Raw genomic sequence first — 25473 nt, 5'->3', positions numbered from 1 at the left:
GTCGGCAAGAAATTCAAACAAATGTGAGATGACTTGCAGTGAAAGATTGAAGATGCACTTTTTCCCAACAGAGGGATTACTGAGGAGAAATTGATTGAAGCTCTGAAAAAGAGACAATGAATAATAGTTTCATTGTTTCTGCTGTGTGGAAAGGGTAGCAGGTTTCAGGGTGTCACGTCTCCATTTTCCTCTATTTTCATATCGCCAACAGTAAACACACAGATGGTCCGTTGGTTGAATGATTTTTGTTAATTGTATCTCTTCTTTTCTAAATTGCGGCTTTTTCCACAAGGGGTTTGTTCAAATACCCCAAAAAAACAAAGACAGAAAGCAAAAACAGACCAGCATTAGTGGAGATGTGTGTAAACCCACCCCAGCTCGTAAAGCTGTGGGTGTTGACTGTGGAAAGAAACATTGCATGTGAGTTTTTCAAATTAATTATTTGGCACCTAAAGCAACATGCAGTACCATATAGATAATAAACTCCAGGCCTGGGTAGATCTGGATAGGTGGAACCGTAACAGCAAGACTTCCAGCGGAAGACCATCAGTAATCAAAACCTTTTGTTTGGAGAAAATGATCTTGAATATGTTGAAGCACAGTTTGTGTCAATCTGTCTTTATGTAGTCATTATGTGAGTAGATGTGTTTATGAGCACAGGTGGTCAGTAGTATTAAACACATTTAGTATTTTCCAGAATTATTTAAGAGGAGCATCATGATGTTATTTCATTGTATTTCATCGTTATTAACATATACGCTTCATTTTGATGTTGAACCTACAGTTCAGCTAACACTGGTGGCCCTAAAGAATGACACTGCAAAAACACTGATAAAAAAATTCAAGTAGGGCTGAAATGATTGTCAATTCAATTAGTTAACTAACAGAATAATTGACAGATAATCTGTCTGATCATTTCAGTCATTTTTCAATCAAAAAAAGCAACAACAATGTAGCTTCCGTCTTATTTTATGTGCAGATTTGTTGCCTTACTTTAAGTCTCCCTGTTGAGCAGCAGTTTGTGTACAAACATTTAATAAATGATTCATAGGTAAATACAATGCAGGCATAAGAGTTTATTCATCTATAGTATTTGTCAGTAATTATACTCTGCTTTTAAGACATATTTTTTATTATTAAAGCTGTGTTTTACTATATTTTCCTTAGTTATCTCTTCATACAGCAGCCTCCACTCATGGTTGCCCACAGGAGAAGTTATAGCTGTTGACAACTATCACAGTTTGCTATAAACCATCAATAATTTGTTAGAAATTATAATTAGAGGGACTTAAAGTAGTGTCACCAATAAGTTCATTTTAAAAAATGGACTCCTGCTGTGGTGATTTGTAAATGTAAGTAATTCATTATCAGAATCAGAACTTTATTGTCACTGTGGTCACAATGAAATATCATTTCAGCAGCATCTCTCTCAGCATGAATCATAAATAAACAACATATCACATCACATGTATGCATCCAAAGCAGGACTAACAGTAAGATATATACATACACACAGATACTAAAAACGTGCTGATGCTGAAGCTCAAATTGTAAACTACAAATTATGTAGTTTACAATTACAGAAACAGCTGAGGAACTTTTTTGGTGCTTTTTTCATTTTTACCGACATTTGCCAAAGTGTCTGCGATATTTTTTTAACCTTCCTTTATGTGTCACAGTGTTGACTGAATTGTGGTTTCTGACATGAAAGTGTTCCACATTTCACAGACCCCAAACTTCCATGTGGTCAAGATTAACTCGACTGTGGCTTTACATTGTTAAATGAAAACAGGTCACTGTCAGACGAAGCAAGAGGACAAAACAGAACGGCGGAGCGTCCGATGTCGCAGACTCAAAGTCACATGTTAAATTATCATGAGACCTTCATGTTTTGCCGCATTCTGGCCAATTCAGTGGCTTGGTTTCCTCTACCACAAAGCAGCGTCCTGACTCCTGGCTGAAGTGAAGACAGTGGATATTTAACAATGATAATGATATATCAGAATATATTTTTAAGTCTTTGGTGGAGAATGAACAGACAGCAGCTAAGACAACAACAGACCCAGACTGGTTAATATCTGTCTGTTCAGGAAATCATAAACAGAGTGACTTTTTGGCTACTCTGATGCTGAAAATAAGCAATTTTTTTTTGCACAAACTGACAAACAGCATTTTGTTACCGGGAAACATTTTAATTTATTTGACCCTGTGTTTTCAATTCTCTTCATATTGTGGGAAATGTGCTGCTTTTGCACGCTGTCAAAAAGCATCAGTCACTGAGCACTGTTAAGTCACGTACCAGCAGATGTTCAAGTCCAGTAAAGCAGAGGAGTGAGTCATACTGTACAGGAGACGGCTCTGGCTCTGGTTGGTCAAAGTGATGTTCTGGCCTAATTTACGCACTGCCGCTAAAATGAAAGATGTATCTTATGAGTGACGTGCGTGTGTTCTTTTCATGGACACTGCTGTTTGATCCCCATGAAGGAAGGTCAGCTCACCAGCCCGTTCACACTGAGTGGGAGTTGGACTTTGTGGTTAGAGATGAGACGGGCGGCTTCAGTTCCTCCCATCAGTCCTCTGCCTCTTCAGGACGTTACACAGACAGATGCCAGGGCAATCACAGTACTGACCGTTTGTTGGTAGCATTAATGAAATGCTCTCCAGCTCAGTATTAATTTGTGCATCATATAATTGCTATGAGAAATACGTTTAAGTGGATATGCTATTTTTATGAATGTACTTGCTGCATCTAGGCTGAATCACATTTTTTAAACCATATACTATAAACTTCTGGCTACCTTTACGTAGTATCTGAAGAGTTTCAAGCCTTGGAGAATAAGTCCTCCAACCCAAGCAACAAAATAAGGTTGTTCTCTTTGCCCTCCAGCACGACAAATGTCTGCATGTTTAGATCTGGTGCCCCACAGCTGTGATAAATAATGTCCATATACTCTTTTCTGATCTTCCGCTATAGTTAATACAGGGAATTTCTTGATCCCAATATCCCAACAACACTGATGAGAGCAGTGAGAGTGAACCAAAGCCATAACGTGGCAGGCTGATAAGTGTGAAGCTACCACCAGCAGTTGGCTAATTTATAGATGGAACTCCAAAAAGTGACTATAAATGACACATCTGTAATAGGACAACACCTACTGTAGTGGAATACCACCAGCAAGTATAACCGTTTCATATGGAAAACTGCTACCAAAAGTAGTAGCAGTAGTAGTTTATAGACGAGAAAACAAGAGGAAACACTGACTAATTAACATATCTCATTTGTGTGATCTGGCCAATAACTGAATGGTAAAAATGACAAATTTATGTTGATGTTCTTCACTTTTGAACAGAGCCAGACCAGCTGTTTCCCTGTTCCCAGCCTTTGTGCTAAGCTAAGTTTGCCACAGCTGGCTGTAGCTTCATATTTATCGAAATTTACAGAGTGTGAGTGCTATTAATCTTCTCTCGGCAAGAAAGTGAACAAGCATATTTTTCAAAATGTCAAGCTTTTTCTTTTTGTGGAAGTCAAAGTCAAAGTAACTTTATTGGTGTCCCCAGGGAGAAATTTGCAATGGATAAAGGGAAATTGCTGCGCCAGTTAAACCATGCAACAGAGACATACAAACACAGAATATATAAAAAAGTCAGTAAAAGTACAGTGCACATAGCCAATTGGGCTCCTCAAAAAAATGAGCTGTGCAAAATTGCTGTCCATGGACTTATGCAAAAGAGCTATTATACCACATTCTACCACACCTGCCTTGCAAATACTCATTCATACTTACGTCCATACTTCAATCCTAAAAAAATATACATTCATTTCTCCATTTACATTTCTCAACCATGACAATACAGTCCCTCATACGTTCATTCATACGTACATACATCCCTTTGTCCATACAACACTGCCCTTGCATTCAGTCTTTTTAGGTTTTGGTTTTAGTTTCTCCTCCACTTTTTAGAGCTATCATAATGTGATGCTTCTTCCACCAATGCTCCAGCCAGACAGCAGTGATTTTTTCACTTGGCTGAAAGAGGTTCCTGTCAGTGAAACTTCAGTCTTTTAAGTGGTTCAACTAACCGCCATCATTTTTCACGCGAGGACAGTCACCCTGTGGCCATTTAAAGAAGGTGATTCATTGAGATGTCTGGACAAATTAGCAGCATTACATAGCATCAGAAAACAATGTTTAGTACTTAAAATTGGTTGCTGTTCAGCAGTAATTCTTGTCTTAAATTACCTCTTCAATCATTTGGGATGGGTATCAGATACCAGTCTTGATTTTAGCTTGAATTTGTTCATTTATTTGGATCAAGGACTGTACATTTAATGACAGCAAAAGGCAAAGTTATACAGTAAATGTATGTGCGGTGACAGCTGTCGGAGTAAAGGTTTGACTGTCCATTTACAAACATGTACTGTTTCCTGAAAAGAACGCAGCCGACAACGTTAAAAAATGCATTGCATCACATTAATGTAGTGAAAGCTTTTCACCATCACCGTCAAGCTTTTAGTGGATACAGCTCTCATCAAAATCACATGTGCTGTTTCCATATCAGGTCACCTTGAATTAAAAAGCTTAACGTATGGGTATGCGCTGCCTTTTATCTTAATATTCATACATGGTTGTCAGAGAAAAGGGGAAAACAGACATGATGTGTCTGAAAGTCAGGGTGTGTTTTTATTTAAGAAGAACCACCTGAGAAGGAGCTGCATAGCGCTACGATATGCCAGCTAACTGAAGCCAAGATGCAACCAATTAAATCATAAATTGAGTTATGGGACTTAATTCTTTTGGAAATACTGAAAGCCTGATTCACAGCACATGAATGGGTCTTTCATAACAAGGGTTTCAGCAAAGACGCACATATTTTGACATGATCATGCACAGGGGTAATCCAGTTCCCATCAAAGTTGGATATAATAGAGGCTCTTGGCCTCAGTTTTCATTGACACAGAGCTGAAGGGCTGACTGGGTATGAACAAGTATCTTCAGCTGCCAGTCTGCTCGCTGGCTCACACAATGGACAGAGTGGGTCAGTGTGAATTAATGGGCTGGTGTAGTATCCATTTGCAGCATTGTGCTGCTTATTCCCTCGGTCTGAAACATCCAGTAAGAAGATGTATTATATTTTCAAGCCGTGCGTAGTGTTGAGTTGATTACTGTGTTTCTTCAGGGAGCTTTTCTATTTATTACCAATTTACTCTGCAACCTTATTTTTTGGTTTGTTTTTTGGAGCTGAATTAGATCAAGTGAACAGATGTTTTCCGCTTAATTTTTGTCAGTTCAGAACTGTGGCTCTGAAGGGCTTTAAGTGTAAGAGCTGTCATATGTCTTCACTTGAGAAGAAAGGAAAGAATTTTTACAGACTTTGTGTTCCATATAAAGTCCTGCGCTTTCCCGAACTGGCGATGCTGTGCGGGGGATGGAAGTGCAGGAGTTCTGTAACAGTCAGAAAGGAGGAATTTCTTGTTTTTGTCCTATAATTCTTCTATTCTCTAATTTATGGCATACAAATAACAGCGCTTTTATGATTTCTTGAGCATCTTGATTCTCACAGGCTGTTTGTGAGGATTGATTGAGTTGACTTTGTGTTGCATTTTCTCTGATGATTCTGGGTATCTGAGACTGTCCTCACAGGAAAACAACAGCATTTATTGTTTTGTTCAAAGGCCTAAAACGGCTTACTGTTTGGTTAAGTTTACCTGACAGGGACCTCTAGCGGCTGTGAAACGTCTTATGCTCTGGATGGTTGGAGACATGAGACTTGAGCTGGGAAGACCTCTGTTACTGTCATTTCCAGATTTTTAGTCTTTACTATTGTTTTATGGTCATGGTCACATATAGGAGCATCATATCAGAAAACATTCATGTGTTTTGTTTTCAATAGCAATGACCAATGGCATATTTTGCTTTTTAATTTGGAAGGGTAGCTAGCAGTAGTGATCTAATTAAGCTAATCTGTGAGCATGTTTACAGCTGACCGTTGTTATTGAGTTCTTACTAAAAATATTCCAGCAGACATATTTCAGCTTTGGGTCTTTTTACTCCAGTGCTCGCTGTTATTAATGTCAGAGGGAGTTGGACTTGCTAACTCTTTTATTAATTTATTTTGTTTCTAATCAGTATATTAATATATATATAATAATAATAATAATATATTATTTATGTCTCAAAAGTTTTGCATTGATACGTTTGAATTGGAGTTGTGTTACCAATCAGTGTTTTTCCATTTCACTCATTAATTGAGAGTGGTTTGGGTTCATCTTGCAGGCCATCGTGGTCCTTCAGAAGGCTTTTTTTTCATTGATAACAGAATATCTAATCATAGCCTATGATTTTTATTATTAGAAGTTATGGGCTGTGCTAAACGCCATAGTAAGTCGGTGAGGTAAGACATGAAGTTTTAGTGGAAACACAGGTGGTCAGAAGGTTGAATAAAAGCCTGGTGATTAGATAATTGTGACCATAACCCCAAGTAAAAGCTGAGTATTTGCTTGGAGTTCCAGTAGTAATGAAGACTGTCAGCAACTGTTCCCTCATTGCCAAGTTTCTTCTAATACACCTCTGGACACATTGAGGCCAAATTGTGGGCCTTGACAGAGTTATGAGTTTGCCTCTAATACCTCTATTTTCTACTGACCTTGTACATGACAAATGAAATTAGAGTAGAAAGTATATTTATTGTTCAAGTCACGCTGGTATCTACAAATGGTTTCCAAATGAATGCGTGTGTGCTTGTGGAGTTTAATAGATTTAGGAGGTGATAGCAGTGTTTGCTTTTTTGGACCTCTGAGTGGTGACAGGAGCAGAAGTATGTTTTGCAGTGTGTGACAGGCAGATGAGAGATGGAATATGAAATGCAAAAACTATGTGTTCGAAGTTTAGGTTTAAGGTTTAGTTTAGCTGTAAATAGCTACGCATTGCATTTAAATCATTAAATTCGTGTTTTTACAGTTAGAAACCTCCTCATAAGTCCTCACCGTTAATGTATAAACAAGCTGTTCCCTGTTGGAAGGAAGATTAACATGGCTTGAGCTGCACATTTCATGTCTGTCATGATCAAAATTTAAAACCCACAGAAGATTTGACAATAAGTTCAATACTTTTTCAATTGGGGGGGGGGGGGCAAACTGCTGTGAATCAAAAATATAATTTAAGTAGAGAAAAGTCACTACATGTGCACTTTACTTTCTGTGCTTAAATTTGAATACTTATGACATATACTTTTAAAAAGTGTACGTTCTACTTAAATGTATTCAAACATATACATATTCTGCAGTACTTCTGCAGTGGTATTTCAAAGTATTATAAGTTGTGCTTAAGTGTACTTTCAAAAAGTGTACTAAATTACAAATACTTTGTAATACACTATTAGCGTGCTTAATTGAAGTATACTTTAATTTCACTTAATTTTTAGTAGATTTAAGTATATTTCCAACATACTGGAGATATAATACAGTTGTACTGCAAGTGTGTTTTGAATGCTCATGAATCATAACTTTCAAGTGGTATTCAAGGACTACTTTAGGCACTGGCAGCACTTGTTAGGGAAAGATCGTGGTTTGCTTTAATAGAGAAAAAGTCTGCAGTAACTTGAGACACAATGTGAGACCATGATTTTTCACTGACCTTTTGGCTGCTTTTGTCACCTAAATGTCATCTGAATATGAACCCTGGACTCTGGTGTCAGAGTCCAGTGCTTTGTATGTCCATCATCCAACACAACAACCTCCCTTGACAAATCTAACTCTTTATTCACTGTAAAAAATGTTTCCTGTGAACATAATTCAGGCAACGTGTATGTTTGTCACCACAGTGTAATCGGGAGAACAAATTTCTAGTATGCAAACAGAATTGCTAGAAGACAGGGTCGGACTTCAGGATTATATAAATAAAACTGACTGGACTCGTGCAGTTTGTAGCATGAACAAAATAGAAGTACACAAACAAATAATTAAATATTATGTTTTTCTTTTTTAAGTTTTTCACTTATTTTTTTATTTTTGTAACATCTGCCATTGAATCCAATAAAGGCTAACTCACTTAGAACAAATAAGTTGCAGTCGGCAGGCAAGAAAATCCAGTTAGATTGTTTTGAACTTTGTTGATCTCAGAGAGGAAATAAGATTTAGGCTATATTACTATGGCGACATGAAAGACATATAGTATGCATAGTTTGAGGTCAACTGACCATACAAGGAGCAACTGAGAAAAATATCTTCCTTTAAATCTATAGTCGATATATATGTATGGCTTGAAGTCACTGAAGGTTACCTTGTGTGTGAGATGCTGAGGTGTGTGACAAAACTGTCTATATTTATTTTGCAGTGTGGTATTTTCATGAAGTTGAGCCATTTGTCTGGAAGAAAACTGCAGTATTGAGGAGAAATGCCTTGAAGCAGTAACTGTAGTGACATAGTTTAGCCGCAGGAAACTCTGGAAACGTTTGGAATTGGAGTTTAACTTTGTAACAGAGCTGATTGAGTAGAATTGAGTCATTAATCAATTAATTAATGGATCATTTGTTTGACAAACTGCATTTGTTACAACAAACATGGATTGAACCCAGCTGTTTGGAAAAGCAATTAACCCACGTGAGCCTTGTTTCTCAACCTGGAAACATGCTTACATTCATGTTAGAAGGACATGGACCCAGGCATAGACTTTAAATTGCTTTTTCCAGTCAAAGATAAAGTGAAGCTCTCAAATTTGTGTCATTTTCTTCTGGAGAATTATCTAGGTTCTGTCACTTGGAGATGAGAGTACTGGGGTTTCCTTTTTTTATTTAATTTTCTTTCATCTGCCTTAAGATATCTCGGAAATCACATTCTTTCATTTTAAAAAAGACCCAAGTGCACCAAGTTAATACGCTGCAAAATTGCAAGCATCACGCAGTAACACAGGGTTGGTTCTTTAAGGAATAGTGAGACATTTTGGGAAATATACTTATTCACTTTCTTACAGAGAGTTTAATGAGAAGTTTAACACAATTCTCATGTTTTTATGGTAAATATGAGGCTACAGCTAGCAGCTGGTTAGCTTAGCATAGCATAGAAGACTGAAAATGGGGAAACAGAATCAGTTGTGTCAGAAATAATACATATTAGAGATGCACTGATATCAGTATCAAGTATCGGGTCAGATACTGTGCTCATGTGCTTGTAATTGTAATCATAAAACTACTCCAATGCAACCACCCTGTATGGGAATGTGGCATTAACTCTTTGGCATTGCTCTTGATGGTCAGCTTTTGTCAGTTGTAAACAATACGGGATTTCATCATCTTCTTGCGTACTGGGGCCGTGGTGTGAGACTCCCTGCTGTCACCACATCACACACACCATATTATGAAACGGCTTCTGATCAAGCAGAAGTGGACTCGAGAATATTTGGGTCCGAATATGAGCTTCCTGACAATCTCACCGGTCACCAGTGCACACTTCTGGAAAAGGCTGTCTGTACTGGCTCCCTTTGAGGAGTTACTCTGAAACGTGAGCTCCCCTGATGCCAAAGCATCAGATGAGATTCCTGCTGCGATCGTGCTTCAAAGACTTTTGACCAAAGAAATAGAGGAGGCTGTCGAGAGACGCTTCGCTAGAAAAAGGAAGGACACGAGTCATTTTAAAATTTATTTAAAAATTTTAATGCTCATTTTTAAAGGTCCTTTGTGATCTGGCACCCCAGTGTGTCTCTGACATGCTTGTGATCCTACGAACCAGTTAGACCTCTCTGGTCATGTGGAACAGGCTGTCTTGTTGTTGAAACTGCCTTTGATGCCTCAAGTTACTGGAACATCCAACCCCGTCTTTTAAAACCAAAACCGATAATTCCTTTTTAGCTGCACCTTTCAGTTGTCTAGTTTTCCCTTCTTAATTAAAAGTTATTAGATTTTTACTTATTTTATTGGTTTGGCCTTATTATTTTTGATTAGTCAACTGCTGGTCTTAATCATTGATGTTCAATCAGATTTTATTTTTACTTTTTGAATAGTTTCAATTCACTGATTATGACTGATTATTTTTACAGGTTGATGGCTGGTCTTGATTATTTTATTTTAGAAATGGGTTTTCACTCACATGTTTTCCTTAGTTTTATTTGCTTGCTTTGTTCACTGACATGGAAAAACCCAACTTACTGCTTGCAACAGTACTTGATCGAGTGTGTGTGTGTGTGTGTGTGTGTGTGTGTGTGTGTGTGTGTGTGTGTGTGTGTGTGTGTGTGTGTGTGTTTTGAGCATGTTAGAAATGTAATGGTATTATCAAGTATTTGTATCTGTACTCGATATTGGCATGTACCCAGTTGTAACGCTTGACTCTTGTCTGTTGGGAGAAAGGAGGAGGTCGGGTGAAGCTGTTATAGAGCCACAGAGTCTGTATGGGAAGAATGTTGTGGTGGATTGATGGATCAACATAACTGTCAGATTTCAAAATGGGAGACCGCCGTTCGCTTCACATTTCCCACCGCAAGTCTGTGTGGGTTTCTTTTAATCGTGACCACAATCATTCCCTGTAACCATTGATGCTCACTAATTAACAAGCACGCCTTGTTTGTTTATTCTGAACAAAGAGCTTAAAAACGACAAGTTGCAGTTGTGCTGGACTGTTTCTTGTTCCTTTAAATTTGACTTTCTCATCTCCTTGCCAAGGCCTGTTCATCTTGTCTCTACCTTTTAGTGATTTAATATGTTTTGTCTGCTCTGAGTTCACTCAGACGTCTTTCAGATGTTTTCCTGACAGAGCACCAGACAAATAACAACATAATCTCAACCGCAGTGTGAGTCACAAATAATTTGTTATGTTGTATGAACATTATGTGAAAGCTACTTTAAGTATTTTACCTTGGAGGAGCAAATGTACATAACACCCGTGCAGAAATTGTCTTGTGCTGTGCATTAAGCTTGTGTTCTCTGGGGCCTGTTTAATCAGTGAAGATCCTCTGGCTGTGTGCAAACACGACAGGGTCAGTCGACCTCGGTTACTGTTTATCGGTCCAGCAGCCTGGTGCTTTCTCCATCTCTGCCTGTCTTGGCAATGTACTCCACTGAAAACACTGTGAATGATACTGCACATAAAAGAGCAACATCTATCCGTGTGTGTACTGTAGTTCTGATAAATGGCAACAATGGACGGGAGCACTGACAATTGCTGTAATTTTACAGTTACTTTTACGTCACCTCAGTTTCACTGTTGCACCATCTGTCTCCCAAGGAAACAATATACCCTCATCTTTTGTAACCTGTTGTTGTTCACTTACAAGCTTCCCCAGCAGATTTCCAGACAGCTCAATGACGGTGTGCCTCTGAAAGCTTTGGAAACTGGTTCTGACTGCAGTTAGAGAAGAAAACAAGATAGCCAAGACGGGCCACGACCTTATCCTCATGGCAACCTGGGGGGTATATGTAGGCTTGTGAAGAGGGGCTAATTAGGCAGACCTTATGCAGCCTCAGATGTGTGAAGTTTCTTAGCAGCAGTGCTGTAATAAATACATGTATTTAAACCAGAGAGCTTCACAGACCTTCATCACACCTTATTATACGAGCTGATGCTGTAGTCATGCTGTATGAAGTCAGTACAGACGTTGATGCGTCCCAGTGGAGGCTGAATGTTTGTGGGTGAGAGTTTTGTTTGATTTCAGTGCGTTTTGATCTTTTTTTTCTTTCTCAGACACCATCATAAAATTAAGTTCAGAGCTCTGACTTGTGCTTATAACTGCACACTTGCAAGGGATTACAAAGGCTCAAACACCCTTAATAGCTGTTGAGAAGGCCATGGGTCAACTGAGCCAGTGAGAACTTTTATTATATGAGTTGAATACCACACGTTTGAAGTTCCTCTCAGGAGCACGTTTGTGTTTTTTCTTGATAGTGATTCCTCTTCTAAGCCTCCATCTGTCTTCACACTTGATGCAGTGAAGTTGTGATTTGAGGGGATCAGGCCTTTGTTCAGCAGGCGGAGAGGGATGAAGCTGCACTCTTCAGCAGATGATGGCTCAGCAAGAATGAAATGCACGGAGAGTTATTCTTGGCCTTTTAGAGGTCCATAATCCACATGCGCAAATCTCACTCTTGTTTTTGGCCAAGCAAGTGGCCTTGTAATCACTTTAGTGATCCCTTTCAAAGGAACTCCACCAATTTTACACATCAGAGTCTGCTACAGGTATATGAGAAAAAAAGATTTTTGTGGCTCCAGACGGGGCTGTGTAAAGTCTGATTGCCTCGAGTGATGTCACCTGAGTCAGTGTTGGCTGTCAACTACAAGTTTCAAAAACACAAATGTCTGGGGCTGTGGAGTGAGAATTAGAAGTGAGATTAGCTCTGTGGCCCGTTCCTCATTTCTGCTGCAGACTAACAGCTTGACGCTACATTACCAGCTACGAGCATAACACATCTGAATCTCCAACCGAACTGTCGGTGATCAAGTTGCGTTGTGGGTAATGCAGGCAACAGATTTTGACAAGGAAGAAGAATGTGTGGAATAAAAACGCAACATCGATGCCACAGAGCTTCATAACTAGACTTTTAATCTTGTTTGACTGTTTACAGGACACCACTGTCATGAGCACATGAGGAGTGGATGTGATTATTTTTAAGTGCTGAAACTGATGCTAAAATAGCATGCACTCAATTCACATGGTCTAGCTGATACAGTTGTAAATTACAGGGCTTTGGTATCAGAATATTGATCTGAGACCTTCTGGGCCTCAGGAGCTTTTCGTGGTTATTTAGCCTGACATGCAGCCACTATTCACACAATTTCCCAAAAAGCTTTGTAAACAGGTTCAGATGTCGTTGTTTTCGTGCATTTCACTGTGGTGTGAATTAAAGCCTCAGAGGGGAAAAATTGCTTGTGGGACGTAGCTGGGAGAGGACAGGAAACCTATTACTGGTGGCCAAGTCTATCAATGATTAAGTGGCCCCAGCTAGTTTGCTGTGTTTTTTCTGGTCGGGAACAACATCAGATGAGGTGATTCTCTTGAGCCGCTCCAATACAAAGCCACAACCTCGCAGTTAACTAAAATACTACCAGCAGCAGCTTTGAGCCCAGGAAACTGTTTGGAGTCTCTACAACGCTGCCTGCTGTAACACAGCCTTTGTCCTCATAACCTAAGACAGCCTTTGCTTTCCACAGAACTGACAGCCCTCAAAGTCACACTGTTCAAAGCTGCAAATGTCAGCCAGCCTGCTGGATTGTCATCAAAGTAACTAGCTGCTCTGCTGGCTAATGATGAAGGTCCTTCACCCTGTTCACATAGAATGCCACTGTGTCTTTCAGATTTTTTTTTACGTCATTATCTGAAATCAAACTGGACTTGGCAAAAAGGGAACAAGTGAGAGGAAGTTTGAATTTTCGGGGGATTTTGGGGGAGTTTGCTATTTCAAGTCTGTCAATGTTTTTCCTTTGTCTGAATGGCCCTCTTTATGGACAATTTAATTTTTCCGGTTTCCATATTCAGGAATCTATCCATAGCTTCTTTTATTCCATAATTACTGATGAATAGCAAGGCTGTCATTCAAGTACATGACCCCTCACCCATCATCACTGTCTAACTATCTAACTAACTGCTTTTAATAAACTGTCCTTTAAATAATCCAATTCGTCCTGCTTGACCTGCAGGACATTGCCTTACAGGCTCCAGGGAACAGTAATGTCACTGTCGGGAGGCCATTACAAGGGTTAAGTTGCGATGTCCCACAGAGATAGGATCATCCCCCTCGCTGTCTACTGGTCATGCTAGTTAGTTTGTTGAATTTTATGTCACATGTCAAAAGCCGCCCCTCTCGGTCATCTTCCAGAACAAGACCATGTCTGTTGGTCATTGGTGCTGAGTTTTTGCAGTGGTCCTATTTATGGATCAAAGTGTTTTATACATCCATCTATTTATAATGGGCACCAAAACCATTTCTAGCATGCACTGGGCTGAGGCATGAATCACATTGGACAGGTTAGCAGGCTGTCACTGGCATAAAGTAAATAAATAGATAAACTCATGTTAATGCTATTCCCTGCATTCATTCACATTTGAATCAGTCTAGCAAATAACGCACAATGATTCATTTGGTAATTGTGCTTATCATCATAATAATAGTCTTAACAAAAGAACTAAAAATGCAATGTATATTAAATTTGCCAAATTGTTTATGTACTGACCCAGGTTTAGATTACATTTAGTTTCACTGATATTAGACAAATTGCTTAATAAATACTTAATGATGATGAGAAAACTGTCTATCCTGCTTCATATTTAATTCATACTACATCTTTTCAAAACAAGAACACAAAGTGCAAAGTGCAACTGCAAATCTAAATCTAAATTAAACAATTTTTTCCCAGGAAATATCCAGAGGTGGTTTCAGGCAGGGATATCCGTGAAACAGCCTAGCTTGTACTAGCTTGTTCCAACCAAGCCAGAAGGCACAGATCTTCATACCTGAAGAGCTGGCCATCATATAGAGTGGTGAGGCGAGAGATAACTAAATATGAGGATAATGGTGCATATTTTGACAGCTGCACACACAAAACATGACCTGAAAAGTAAAGAATGAGTTTGAGCATGAAGTTCAAACCCTGCTTACTGAATCACCTCCACAAACCTGGGCTTTAATGTTTGACTGTCCGTTACAGAAATTGCTGTAATTTGTTTGCCCATCTGACTTTGGTTAGTGCATACTGATGCCTTAAGAGCAGTCTACAGATGGAGAGGTGAAACCTTGGGCAAAAAAATGCCCATAAAGCCTTTGTGCAGTTCATGAAGTTTATTGCTGAGAGCACATGTGGTATACTGTGGTGCATCATACACCAGGACGAGGAAGCATCAGGCTCTTTAATCATCTCATTTCTCTCATCTAGATTATGACATCTGGACAGAAGGGTGACACTGTTTGAAGAGACTTGAGTAAATAAAATTTTCACAGGATCGTGTCTGCCTGATTGACATCCATGGGCGAATTCACCTCAGTTGGCAGTACTTATTTTATCCCTTTATCTGGAAATGTTAAATTACTCATTTTTAACGATGGCCTTTTGTTTTCCTGTGACTTATCTTCCTATCACAAGAAAACAACTTGATTATCCCAGGATAACAGGATACTTATTGCACACATTATTGTTGAGTGGCATCAAATGATCCACAGTACAGAATGGGTAATTTACCTCCATACTGCCTCATCTACAGCAAGATGGTCATGCAAATGTGCTGCTGGAAGGGGCATCAGGCAAACATGTGGAGGGAATCTCAATTGCTTTGAGTATTTTGCACAACAGAAATAATTAGTGGTTTTCAAAGGATCCTGTTTGTTGACAGTTAAGCCCCATGCAACAATTTCCATGTTTTCAACGTATGCTGTAAATTAACATGTTGGTATAAAAAGTTCCTCATTTGCCACAATTGCCTCCCTTTTCCCTTTACATTTGAAATTTAAAAGATTGCCATCTGTTGTGGGTCTTAATCAGAATCAGAATCAGAAATCCTTTATTTATGCCCGAGGGGAAATTGTTTTTGTTGCAGTGCTCCATACAAGAGTAGAATTAGAATAAAATTAGAAAAGAAAAAGAGAGAGAAAATAAAAAAAAGAGAGAGAAATATATATATAAGAAGCATATATATATATATATATATATATATATATGTGTGTGTGTGTGTGTGTGTATATATATATACTGAGAAAAAATGAACAGTATATACAAACGGATTTGCAAGTAATACAGACAGATGTGCAAGTTGAATTTGGGAAAACATTATATACAACAGGATGTGCAAAGGTCAATTGGTCAAATATGTAACAACATAAGTGATAAGTCCAAGGGCCATTCAGAGGGAGGAGTTGTAGAGCTTGATGGCCACAGGCAGGAATGATTTCCTGTAGCGTTCAGTCCTGAGTTTTGTTGGGATGAGTCTCTCACTGAACGTACTCCTGTGCCTGTCCAGCACATCGTGAAGTGGGTGTGAGATGTTGTCCATGATGGTCCATAGCTTAGTCAGCATCCTCCTCTCTGACATCACTGTCAGAGAGTCACACTCCATCCCCACAACGTCACTGGCCTTGCGGATCAGTTTGTTGAGTCTGTTGCGTCTGCCATCCTCAGCCTGCTGCCCCAGCACGCAACACGGACTCATAGAAAATCCAGAGCATAGTCCGGCAGATGTTGAAGGACTTCAGTCGCCTCGGGAAATAGAGACGACTCTGGTCCTGTTCTTTGCCCTGTTCTTTGCCCAGTCCAGTTTATTGTCAATATGGACCCCCAGGTACTTGTAATACCTGCATTAATACCGTATGAAAAAAAAAAAAAAATCAACCCTTAAATCACTTGAAAAGGCACATTTTCATTTTTTCACATTTGAAAGTGATCACTTACATTATGAAGAAGAGAGCTCACATGCGAATTGTCTGTAAAAAGCACATGAAACAGTTTGTCACAAATGTGTTTAGTGTCATTCTCCCAATCCGAAATCTTAACAAAACTAACCAGTTGTGAACATTGTTTCATCTGACCTTTTCTGCATCCCCATTATGTATACCCGCTTAATTAAGTGTCACTGAACATAGGCAGAGCACACCGTGGACAGGTTTCCAATCTATCACAGGCCTGATGCATACAGAAAGACAGTCATTCACACTCACAATCACACATATGGGTAATTCTGACCTTTGTGTCTTTGGGCATGTCTTTTCATGTTTTCAATCTGGTAAAATCCCGACCAGCTGCAGGCAGCCATCTCTTCCTCTGACACACCGGAACTGAGTCGCTCTGGCACCTGTTTGTTTCCTCAACATATTTTTAACTCAGACAGGGTGATTGAGGTGATCGGGGATAGTGAAATGCATTGTAGAGCAGTTTGATGTACTGTATGTATGACTTGCCCTCATGAGAAGAACAAGTACTGTAACCACCATTTCTGTCTGTCTCTCCTCAGTTAGCAGCACCTGCCACGCTCTCTTGGCCAGTTTTCTGGAGAAAGACTTCTCAGATCAGCTGTTAACTCATCATTTGGGCTCAGAAGATGGCAGCCAAAGTAAGACTTGTGTACTTAATGATGTGCTGATACACACATTTGCACGCATACAAACAGAAAACAAGTATTCTGTGTCATTATCACCATTACCTGCAATGATTACCTGCATCGATTTAAAAAGTCATCGATCTGGATGACTGGAAAGCACAGTTAAGAGGGGAAACTGTGATGAGTGCACAGACAGCACATGAAAACTTGAAATCCTTTTGAAGGTCAGGAACGATTATATTGTCGGTCATCCACCACGAGAATCTTGAGAAACAGAAAACTTCTCATTATGAAGTTCAGTCGAGAGGTTGACTCGACGTCTGTCTGTTAGATGATGGCGAAATTAAAGGGACAAAGCAACACACCAGGAAAACAGTTTGGCATTGAAAAGCCAAACCAGCTGCATTTTTAGGCCATTTGTGATCAAAGAAAGCGTATTTTTAGTTGATTCATGACAGAAGGACATTAAAGTGGTTTTCACTGAAATAACAATTTAATGATGCGCTTCATGTTTCTGTCATTTCTCCCGAGAGGGGTTTCTACGCCTGTTTGCCATATTAGTTGTAGTGGCAGTTTCCTCTCCAGCCATCACATGATGTCTCAAACGCTTCTTCTTATCTCATCCTGTTTCTCAAACCCCTCCAAACACAGACAGACGCAAAATCACTCAGATTTTACAAAGGCTCTCTCTGTTTGGCTGTTCAGCAGATCTTGCTTTTCAATTAAATTTGGAGGAAGTTTGGGCTGTGAGCCAAGGAAGTGATTAGTCTGTGAAGGAGGTCATGATCTTGGTATGACTCCAGGAATTTTCAGACCATTATTTAACATTTATTTTTAATGGTATTTTTATAACAACTTTTCTGTTTTTTTATGTTTTTGTTTTTTGTTTTTTTTATGAAGTACAGTGATTACTTGACTGAACAGCATCTGGTACATGTGTCACATAAAATGGCGGCCTAAAACCTTCCTCCATCTGTCCATCTGTCCCATTCTCGTAAACGTGGCTTTTCAGGAACGCCAGAAGAGAATTTTCTCTCACTGGGCACAAATGTCCACTTGGACTCTAGAATGAACTCATTAGATTTTGGTGGTCAAAGGTCACTGTGATTTCACAAAACACATTTTTGGCTGTAACTCAAGAATTAATATGTTAATTATGACAATATTTCCTGCAAATCTTCGGTACATATGTTATATGAGTCTGGACATACATGGATGTAATCTGCAACTTGACTGGGTGGCAGCGGAATACAACCATAACCTCTAGTTGGTTATTAGGCTGGGAAACTCACAGGGCTTTGCAGCTTTGGTGAATTGCCTAATGCATTTCGTAATCTTCAAAAGACAGCTTGTTATGTTGAGATCATGGAATACTTTTCTCGTGATCCAGAGAAAACAAACTGTAAACTTCTTCCTCGTCTATCCTCACTCTGGCATTTATTTTTAATATCTGGGGGAATCACAGATGCTTGTTTGTTTTCTGCAAAAATCTTGTTGGTGTCGAAAATCCATGTTTCAGTCTTTAAAGTAACACTTTTTCTGAATCAAAACATCTTCGACAGGTATACTTGGTCAAAATACTAGGTGGAATTTCTCAAATATGAAAATACAGTATTTTCAAGTAGTATATAAGGATCGTTTTGGCAGCTGTAAATGAAATGTCTTCTTGTTTTCCTGCCTCAAAACCTTTTTTTTTTTCAAGTGCACAGTAAATTTCTTCTTTTATGCAAACAAAAACTAAATTATAGACAACACACTCACCTTTCTGTCTCTCAGGTGCCTCTTGTGATTTTGAGACACTGTGCCTCTGGAGGTCATCAAATCACAGCGACCAAAGTGACTGGTCAGTGGTGTCGCCACAGCAACCACAAAACTCCCAGACTGGGATGATACCTGTGACCGACCACTCAGTGGGAAGCTCTGATGGTAAGAGTGCGAAGGAGAAATTAAATAAGTTCTTCAGGATACTGCTTGTGCCTCCTTCTACGAAACATATTTTGATGTTAGAAAACACAGTAATGGATCTTTGGACTTACTCAAAGCTCTTTTGAATCAGCCTCCCTTGACATTTATTTTGATTTTGTGCTTATACCCTAATGCCCAGTCTGAGATTTGTCCTAATGTTGAAGCATCTATCAAATGGTTCACTGGAGTGACAGTGTTACGAGACTGTTGTAAACATGTCAAACACAAAGTTTCTACTCTGTCTCATTACCCTAGGGCACTTCCTTCTCCTTCAATCCTCCCCTGCCGCCGAGGCCTCTGGGAGATGCGAGTACCACATAACCAGCCCAGTCTTGCCGGGAAGCGACAAGTACTGCATCTTGCAGGTGGCTCTGTATGAGGCCGGTCCAGCAGTGGGGAACCTCACACTCATGATCAAGCCAGTTGTCTCAGGTTCAACTAGTCACTCTGTGGTTCTCAACCAGAGGGGCGACCGCAGGTCAGCAAACACACTCCTCATGCCTCTGCCATGCTGCTTGAACTGAGCAGTTATTTATGTAGTATTTATGGAGCACAATATGTCCATTGAATTAGAGTCAAAAAGTAAAACCCTGCATCTTTACTGATTGAAGTGCTTGTTAAGCTGAGTCTCAGCTAAAGGGAGCATAGATTTACTGCAGTGAAAGGTGACTGAGGCCTTCTGACAGAACAAGGGCACAGAAACTAATACCTTTTCCTTCTGCGCTACAAAGGTTCAATAAAGAAAATGTTCCTTTACTTTCATGTCAGACAAACTGTAGAATTGTGAGCATTTGGGGACAGTAGTCCTCTGTATGTTGTTTGGGACATGGGCACAGGTATTTCCTTTTGATCTAATGCTGAAGCACAGCCATCTTTAGAGCAGCTAAAAGCATTCATGTCTCTAGATGCAGACTCTGGAAATGAATTTGTACATAATTGGTTAGGACAGAAGAGGGATGGATGGGCATATGCAATAAGTTTGTACACTAGCTTTGTGGGTGCAGTAATGGACTGAGCAATTCCATTATGAGGCACACACAGACAGCGGATTAATGAATTCAGCCCACCATTCATCCCATGCTAACCTGTAGATGTAACCGCTGTTGTGTGTAATGTAGTGTCACATGCTCTGCTGTTGTGGTTTGTGTGTTGTAATGTTTCACCTGACTGTTCTCAGAAATCAGCTACTGCCAAACAGAGGTGTAGTGTTCCTGGAAATAGCTGCTAGATTGTGTGCATTATTTTCATTTCACTGTATCCTCCCAATAGTGAAACATTACTCACCCACTTCACTAAATGTGCAGTCATTTTTAAGCTGTGACAGCATGGGGTTATTTTTAGAAATGGACTGTGAGAGATGCATATGTAATGTGTCGAGTAAAAGTGAAGGCGCCATCACACAGCACCGCACTCGCAGATAAAAATAAATAATGTGAAATATGGCTCATCTTCTACTCTGTGTGTCCTGGCTTTGTCACAAGTTGTGGCATGACAGGTGGAAATTGAAGAAGCAAAAAAATATATACTGATTATGATATGATTATTATATTTATGTATTGAAAGTATGTGGATGGTGGTGTGGTAGAGAAACGATTTGATGAGCTGTATTCTTTGTTAATGTTGTGATTTTCTTCTGACTATATGGACAGCAGTAGCAGTGTTTGCCTATAAAAGGAGCAGTGTGCCAATTTAAGAACAAAACATGAATTGCGCAAACTGATACAATCAAAGCAGGTATTAAAACAAACCAAAAGGCCTTTCGAAATGTTTTATGAGGAAGAAAATATATTCAACATGTTTGCGAGGCCTCCATAGTTCACTCTGATGAGAAATCCACTTGTTTAAACAAAGTGTTTGGTTACAATAAAATACCACAAAGTAACCATGATCCCAGAGCTGCCACAGAGTTTGCTATCATATAAACTAGTAAAGGAACCCTGTGAACACCAAGCAGTTTGTGGTTGTTTTTTTGCTCCTGTGGGCTCGTTTTTCACTGCGGTGTATCAATCCTGCACCTCAAACAGCACAGTCTTAACTCAAAGAAACAGAGAACTCAAAAATTCTTTTTTGTATTCTGTAACAGTTGTAATACCGTGAATCTTTAAACAAAAGAAAAAAAAGAGTTGAACATTTTTCCAAGTCCCACAAGTGTTACCAGTATTGGAAAACAACTATAAACTTGACATTTTCAGCTTTTCCTCTCGGCTCTGTGTGTCAGAATTTTTGTCATGTGACAAGTCATTCAAGGCTTCCCAGCTCCGATGAGAAGTGTATAATTTTATTTTTTTCACAGGATGGATTTGTTTTACGCTTTAGTTTTGACACATGCAACATGTAGAATAAAGTGATTTCACTGAAATATCACTATTTTGAGTTTAGACTTGATTATTTTTACTGATGGAAACATTTGTAACGCTTGATTTGTTCAAGGACCATTGAAAATTTGAAAATCTGACAATAATTTCTATTTTTAGAGTTTCAGGCTATGATAAATGGTGTCTTCATCATTATGTTTTACAGTCAAATGTCATTTATGTTCAAATTTATTTATATTTATGTGATAAATTTCAAGACTTGAGTCCTCACAGGAAGACACGACCCGTCACCTTATTTTCTAAATTAGACTGTACTTTTCATTTAATTCTGCAAACCTTGGCCCTCAGAGCAGATTTTCTTGTTCTAGATTTTCTTGTTCTCTTTGTTCGAAACAGGGAAAATGTATAAAATGTTGCTTGTTTCTGCCAAAGCCTGTTTCACCAAGAATATCATGATACAAGATAAATACGAGGATGAACAACATCTGGGTTGGAGAACTGTAGCGGACATCCATCAAAATCTTTTACTTTTTCAGTTTGCTGATGATATTAGCTAATTTTATTAACCTTGTTAGCCTTGTGATAAACTGCAGGTAACTGTGGTTGCTTAGTGACAGCAAAGCGATGACGCCAGTACATCAGATCTCGCAGACCTTTCCAAAAAAAGAAAATAATAATAATAATAATAATAATAATAATAATAATAATAAAAGTGGTATTGTTCATATTTTCAAGCCTCTCTAATTGCTGATTGCACGCATTGTTGTTGTTGTTGTTTTAGTCTCTTGAAATGTATCCATACATGCCAGTAAAAAATGTAGGAAGTTGTGACGTTAAATGATGTTTCTCTGTGATTGGTCGATGCAGGGCTGAGTGGGAAGTTCTGGAGACTGTGATTGGTCAGGTGGATGAGCCTTTTCAGGTGACCCTGCTCTATACTTCCTGCTTGGATAAAGATGGAGCCACTGTGGCTCTAGACTCTCTGGAGCTCATAGACTGTGAATCAGGTGAGTGCATCATGTTCGGTGGAGCTCTGATTTACTCATTTGTGTTCAAACCAAACCCTCAAGCAGCTGTTCCCTCTGATAAGCACCTTGGACCAAACAGAAGGAACCAGCTGTACCGTTTGTAAACTGAAAACCTGCTGACAATTGGCTCACTGTGGCACAGCTGAAATTCAAAACAACATAGATTCCACCTTTATAATGCTCATGATGTTCAGTTTTTGTTGTCAGAAATGTGTAAATTCAATTCTATGTTTGTCATTGAGGTCATAGTTAAAGTGTCATTCTCCACTACATTTTATTAAGAAGTGTTTCTAATATTTTGGCCTCCCTATCCAGATAAATAAGAGGGACCAAGATAATTAAGATGAATAACATAAAGAGTTGTAGTTGATTTTCCAAATTGTAAACAGGTAACACTGTCCTCCTTGTTTGGCAGGTTTGGTGGTTTTGAAGCAGCAGGTTGCTTTTGAGAAAAAAAGTTAAAATACGCTTATTCGTTTTCTGGCAGAGGGTTAGATGTGCCACTCTATTTGTTGGCTGCTGCCAAGACTGCAGGAAGTTCCTCCTTCCTGTTCCTGCTGTTGTAATAAAACAGTGAATTGTCATTTTTACACTTTGGTTTTTGTAAAGGATTAAACAAAGGAGATCCCACATGTCAGTTAGTGAGTGTAAGAGGGGCTGTTTGTTGGGTGTTATTATCCTTGGACCTTTGGCCAGGCTGGCTCTTTCCCCTTGATCCCACTATGTATACTAACTAAACTAAGTGGCTCCTGACTGCTCATATTTAATGGACAGATACCAGATTGGTATTGATCTTCTCATCTGACACAACAAAAAAATCCAATGAGTGTATTTCCTATTAACTTTTCCTTAAAAGAAAGGTACTTTTGAAACATGAGGGTTAAATGACTTCCAGATATAAAACTGTTTTTGCAGTGAATTTTGGCTTAGTTCTGCGATGACAGTATTGCGTAATTGTTCTGTGGTTGCTTGGATGCAGAACACCAGGTCATAGAGGTGGATGGGGCATGTGGGGAATCTTTCCACTGTGAAACCTCAGGAGGCTGCATCGATCAGAGCCAAGTGTGCAACTTCCACACTGACTGTCCTTTAGGAGAGGATGAAGGCTTCATCTGTGGTGAGCTTTTGTTTTTTTTCTCGGTAAAATCACAGGTTGCAGAGCAGGATGACGCTTTGAGGGGAAATTGTGGTCGCATTGAGAGGTTTTACCGTGCGTGTCCTTGAATGATTTTTATGTGATTTGACCTGCACCATTGCACTCATTGGACCGAGAGTGGGAGTGTGTAAACATTACGAATAGCAAAGGATGTGTATGTGTAAGTGCTTCACTTTGTGTGGCTGTGGGTGGAGAGTTAAGTGAGGCCCAGCATACAGTGCAGGACTCTTAAAGCAGAATATGGGGCTACTGGAAGGTTGTAAATAATTTGCATTAGCTGTATTAAAGTTTAGATCCATGATAAATTGTTAATCCTTTGACTGGAGGTACCAGATTATTCCATGCCGAGGGCCTCCACACAATATATTTAAAGTGCAAGAAGTAACTATTATATGGACATTTAATGCTTGAAGCCTGAGTGGAGCTTCGGTCCTCTGATAATTTGCATCAAAATGTTCTCCACAGCTGCTTTTTTGTGAATTAGCAGGAAATTCCTTTATTGTTTCATTAGGAATTTGATATGCTCTGCTTTTTAAAGGTTTCATCTTGAAGTCAAGGCTGTAAAACGTCTCATCACAACATATTCCACTCTATTATAATTTGATACACCGCCCGTGGATTAGTGTTTTGACTTGTCAGTTTTGATCGATATGCAGCAGAAAGGCTGTTTTTAGACAGTCAATACCTTACATTTCTTCCAATTTCAGTCTAACATGTAAGAAGCTTCCTTCTTCAATAACCCGATGCAAAGAAAAACACTTTGCCTCCCCTAGAATCAAAAGGCCCCACTTTAGTCAAGTAATGAAATCAATGAAGTCAGAGCTATTTAAAGTCCTTGAATTGTGGAGCCCAGGGGAAAGGAACTGGGTCACAGAGGTGGTGTAATTTTTTCAATGCTCATAAAATAAACTCTGACATTTTGTAAATGTCTTTTTTGAACAATCTATCATCTCAAGATCCGATGAAAAGACTGGAACACATTTTTCTCTCTGTGTTCAGGACATATGGAATAAGATGGTTCTCGATATCAATTCACACTGAAGGATTCACAAATGTATTTCATCATTTAGAATTTAAAACAAAAATGTTTATTGTTGTGTAGTTATAGAAGCTGAGCAACTCAAAAATGATTAATGAGAATCTGGTAGTACAACAGTAAAAGAAGGTGATAAAAGCAAGTATGTACTGTATGTACATAAAGGCACGGAAATATATACATGCATACATACACACACACACACACACACACACACACACACACACACACACACACACACACACACACACGTACACACATATATATATATATATGTCTATAAACAGACTGTTGAAACTTAATTTTCCCCCCAGAACTATTTCTTTAACATGTGTTGACCGTTACAATGTGTGGGCGATAGTACAGTGACGTTGTATCTTCAAATATGTTAACCAAGTGACTCTTGGATGAGTCAACATGAAAATAACATTGGTTTGGAGTTGTTGCAAGGCATCTTTCACTTTGAGGCTGGCACTTTCCCCCCTGCTTCGAGACTAAATACACCATCTTTAGTTATGCTGGATGCAAAGAGATTAAATTGTTATCCAGCATCTCATGTGACTGAAATACGTCAAACAAGCATATTTCCTGCAAAGTCTATGAGAGGTCAGGACACTCCAACCCTGCAGATGCAGTGTAGCAGGCGTATCAGAATCCAGAGACAATACAGTGTGAGAGTAAAGGAAACATATGCAAGCACAGACTAAAACAGAACCTGTGTTATGTGTATTATTTGTGCTGAGCTAATTTCTCATCAATCAAGGGGAAAAGGTTGACAGAAATCTTCTTGCTCCCCAGATGCTCTACCATTTGGCTCATACTGTTCATTTGAACGGGATGCTTGTGGTTGGTCGGTGTCCAACCAGCACTCGGCGTGGAGGAGGGTCGCTGGAGACGAGCTACTGGTGGGAGAAGATATGCAGGGTGTCAGTCTGCAGAGGACACCAGGTTGGCAGCGTGTGTGTGCAGC

The 25473-nt window shown here is 39.2% G+C and overlaps 1 protein-coding gene across 1 annotated transcript in view; it reads left to right on the top strand.

Moving 5' to 3' along the window:
* Positions 1-25473, top strand: part of ltk (leukocyte receptor tyrosine kinase) — a 57361-nt gene that overhangs the window by 4362 nt on the left and 27526 nt on the right. Inside the window, exons 2-7 of the mRNA XM_070979649.1 lie at positions 16917-17015; positions 18780-18929; positions 19224-19446; positions 22151-22290; positions 23291-23428; positions 25302-25451. Of these exons, the coding sequence (XP_070835750.1) occupies positions 16917-17015; positions 18780-18929; positions 19224-19446; positions 22151-22290; positions 23291-23428; positions 25302-25451 (900 nt within the window). The remainder of the gene's footprint in view (positions 1-16916; positions 17016-18779; positions 18930-19223; positions 19447-22150; positions 22291-23290; positions 23429-25301; positions 25452-25473) is intronic.

Source organism: Chaetodon trifascialis, chromosome 14, assembly GCF_039877785.1.
Source record: "Chaetodon trifascialis isolate fChaTrf1 chromosome 14, fChaTrf1.hap1, whole genome shotgun sequence".
Lineage (NCBI taxonomy): Eukaryota > Metazoa > Chordata > Actinopteri > Chaetodontiformes > Chaetodontidae > Chaetodon > Chaetodon trifascialis.
Note: the sequence above shows the minus strand (reverse complement) of the source record. Positions and strands in the feature narration are given on the sequence as shown.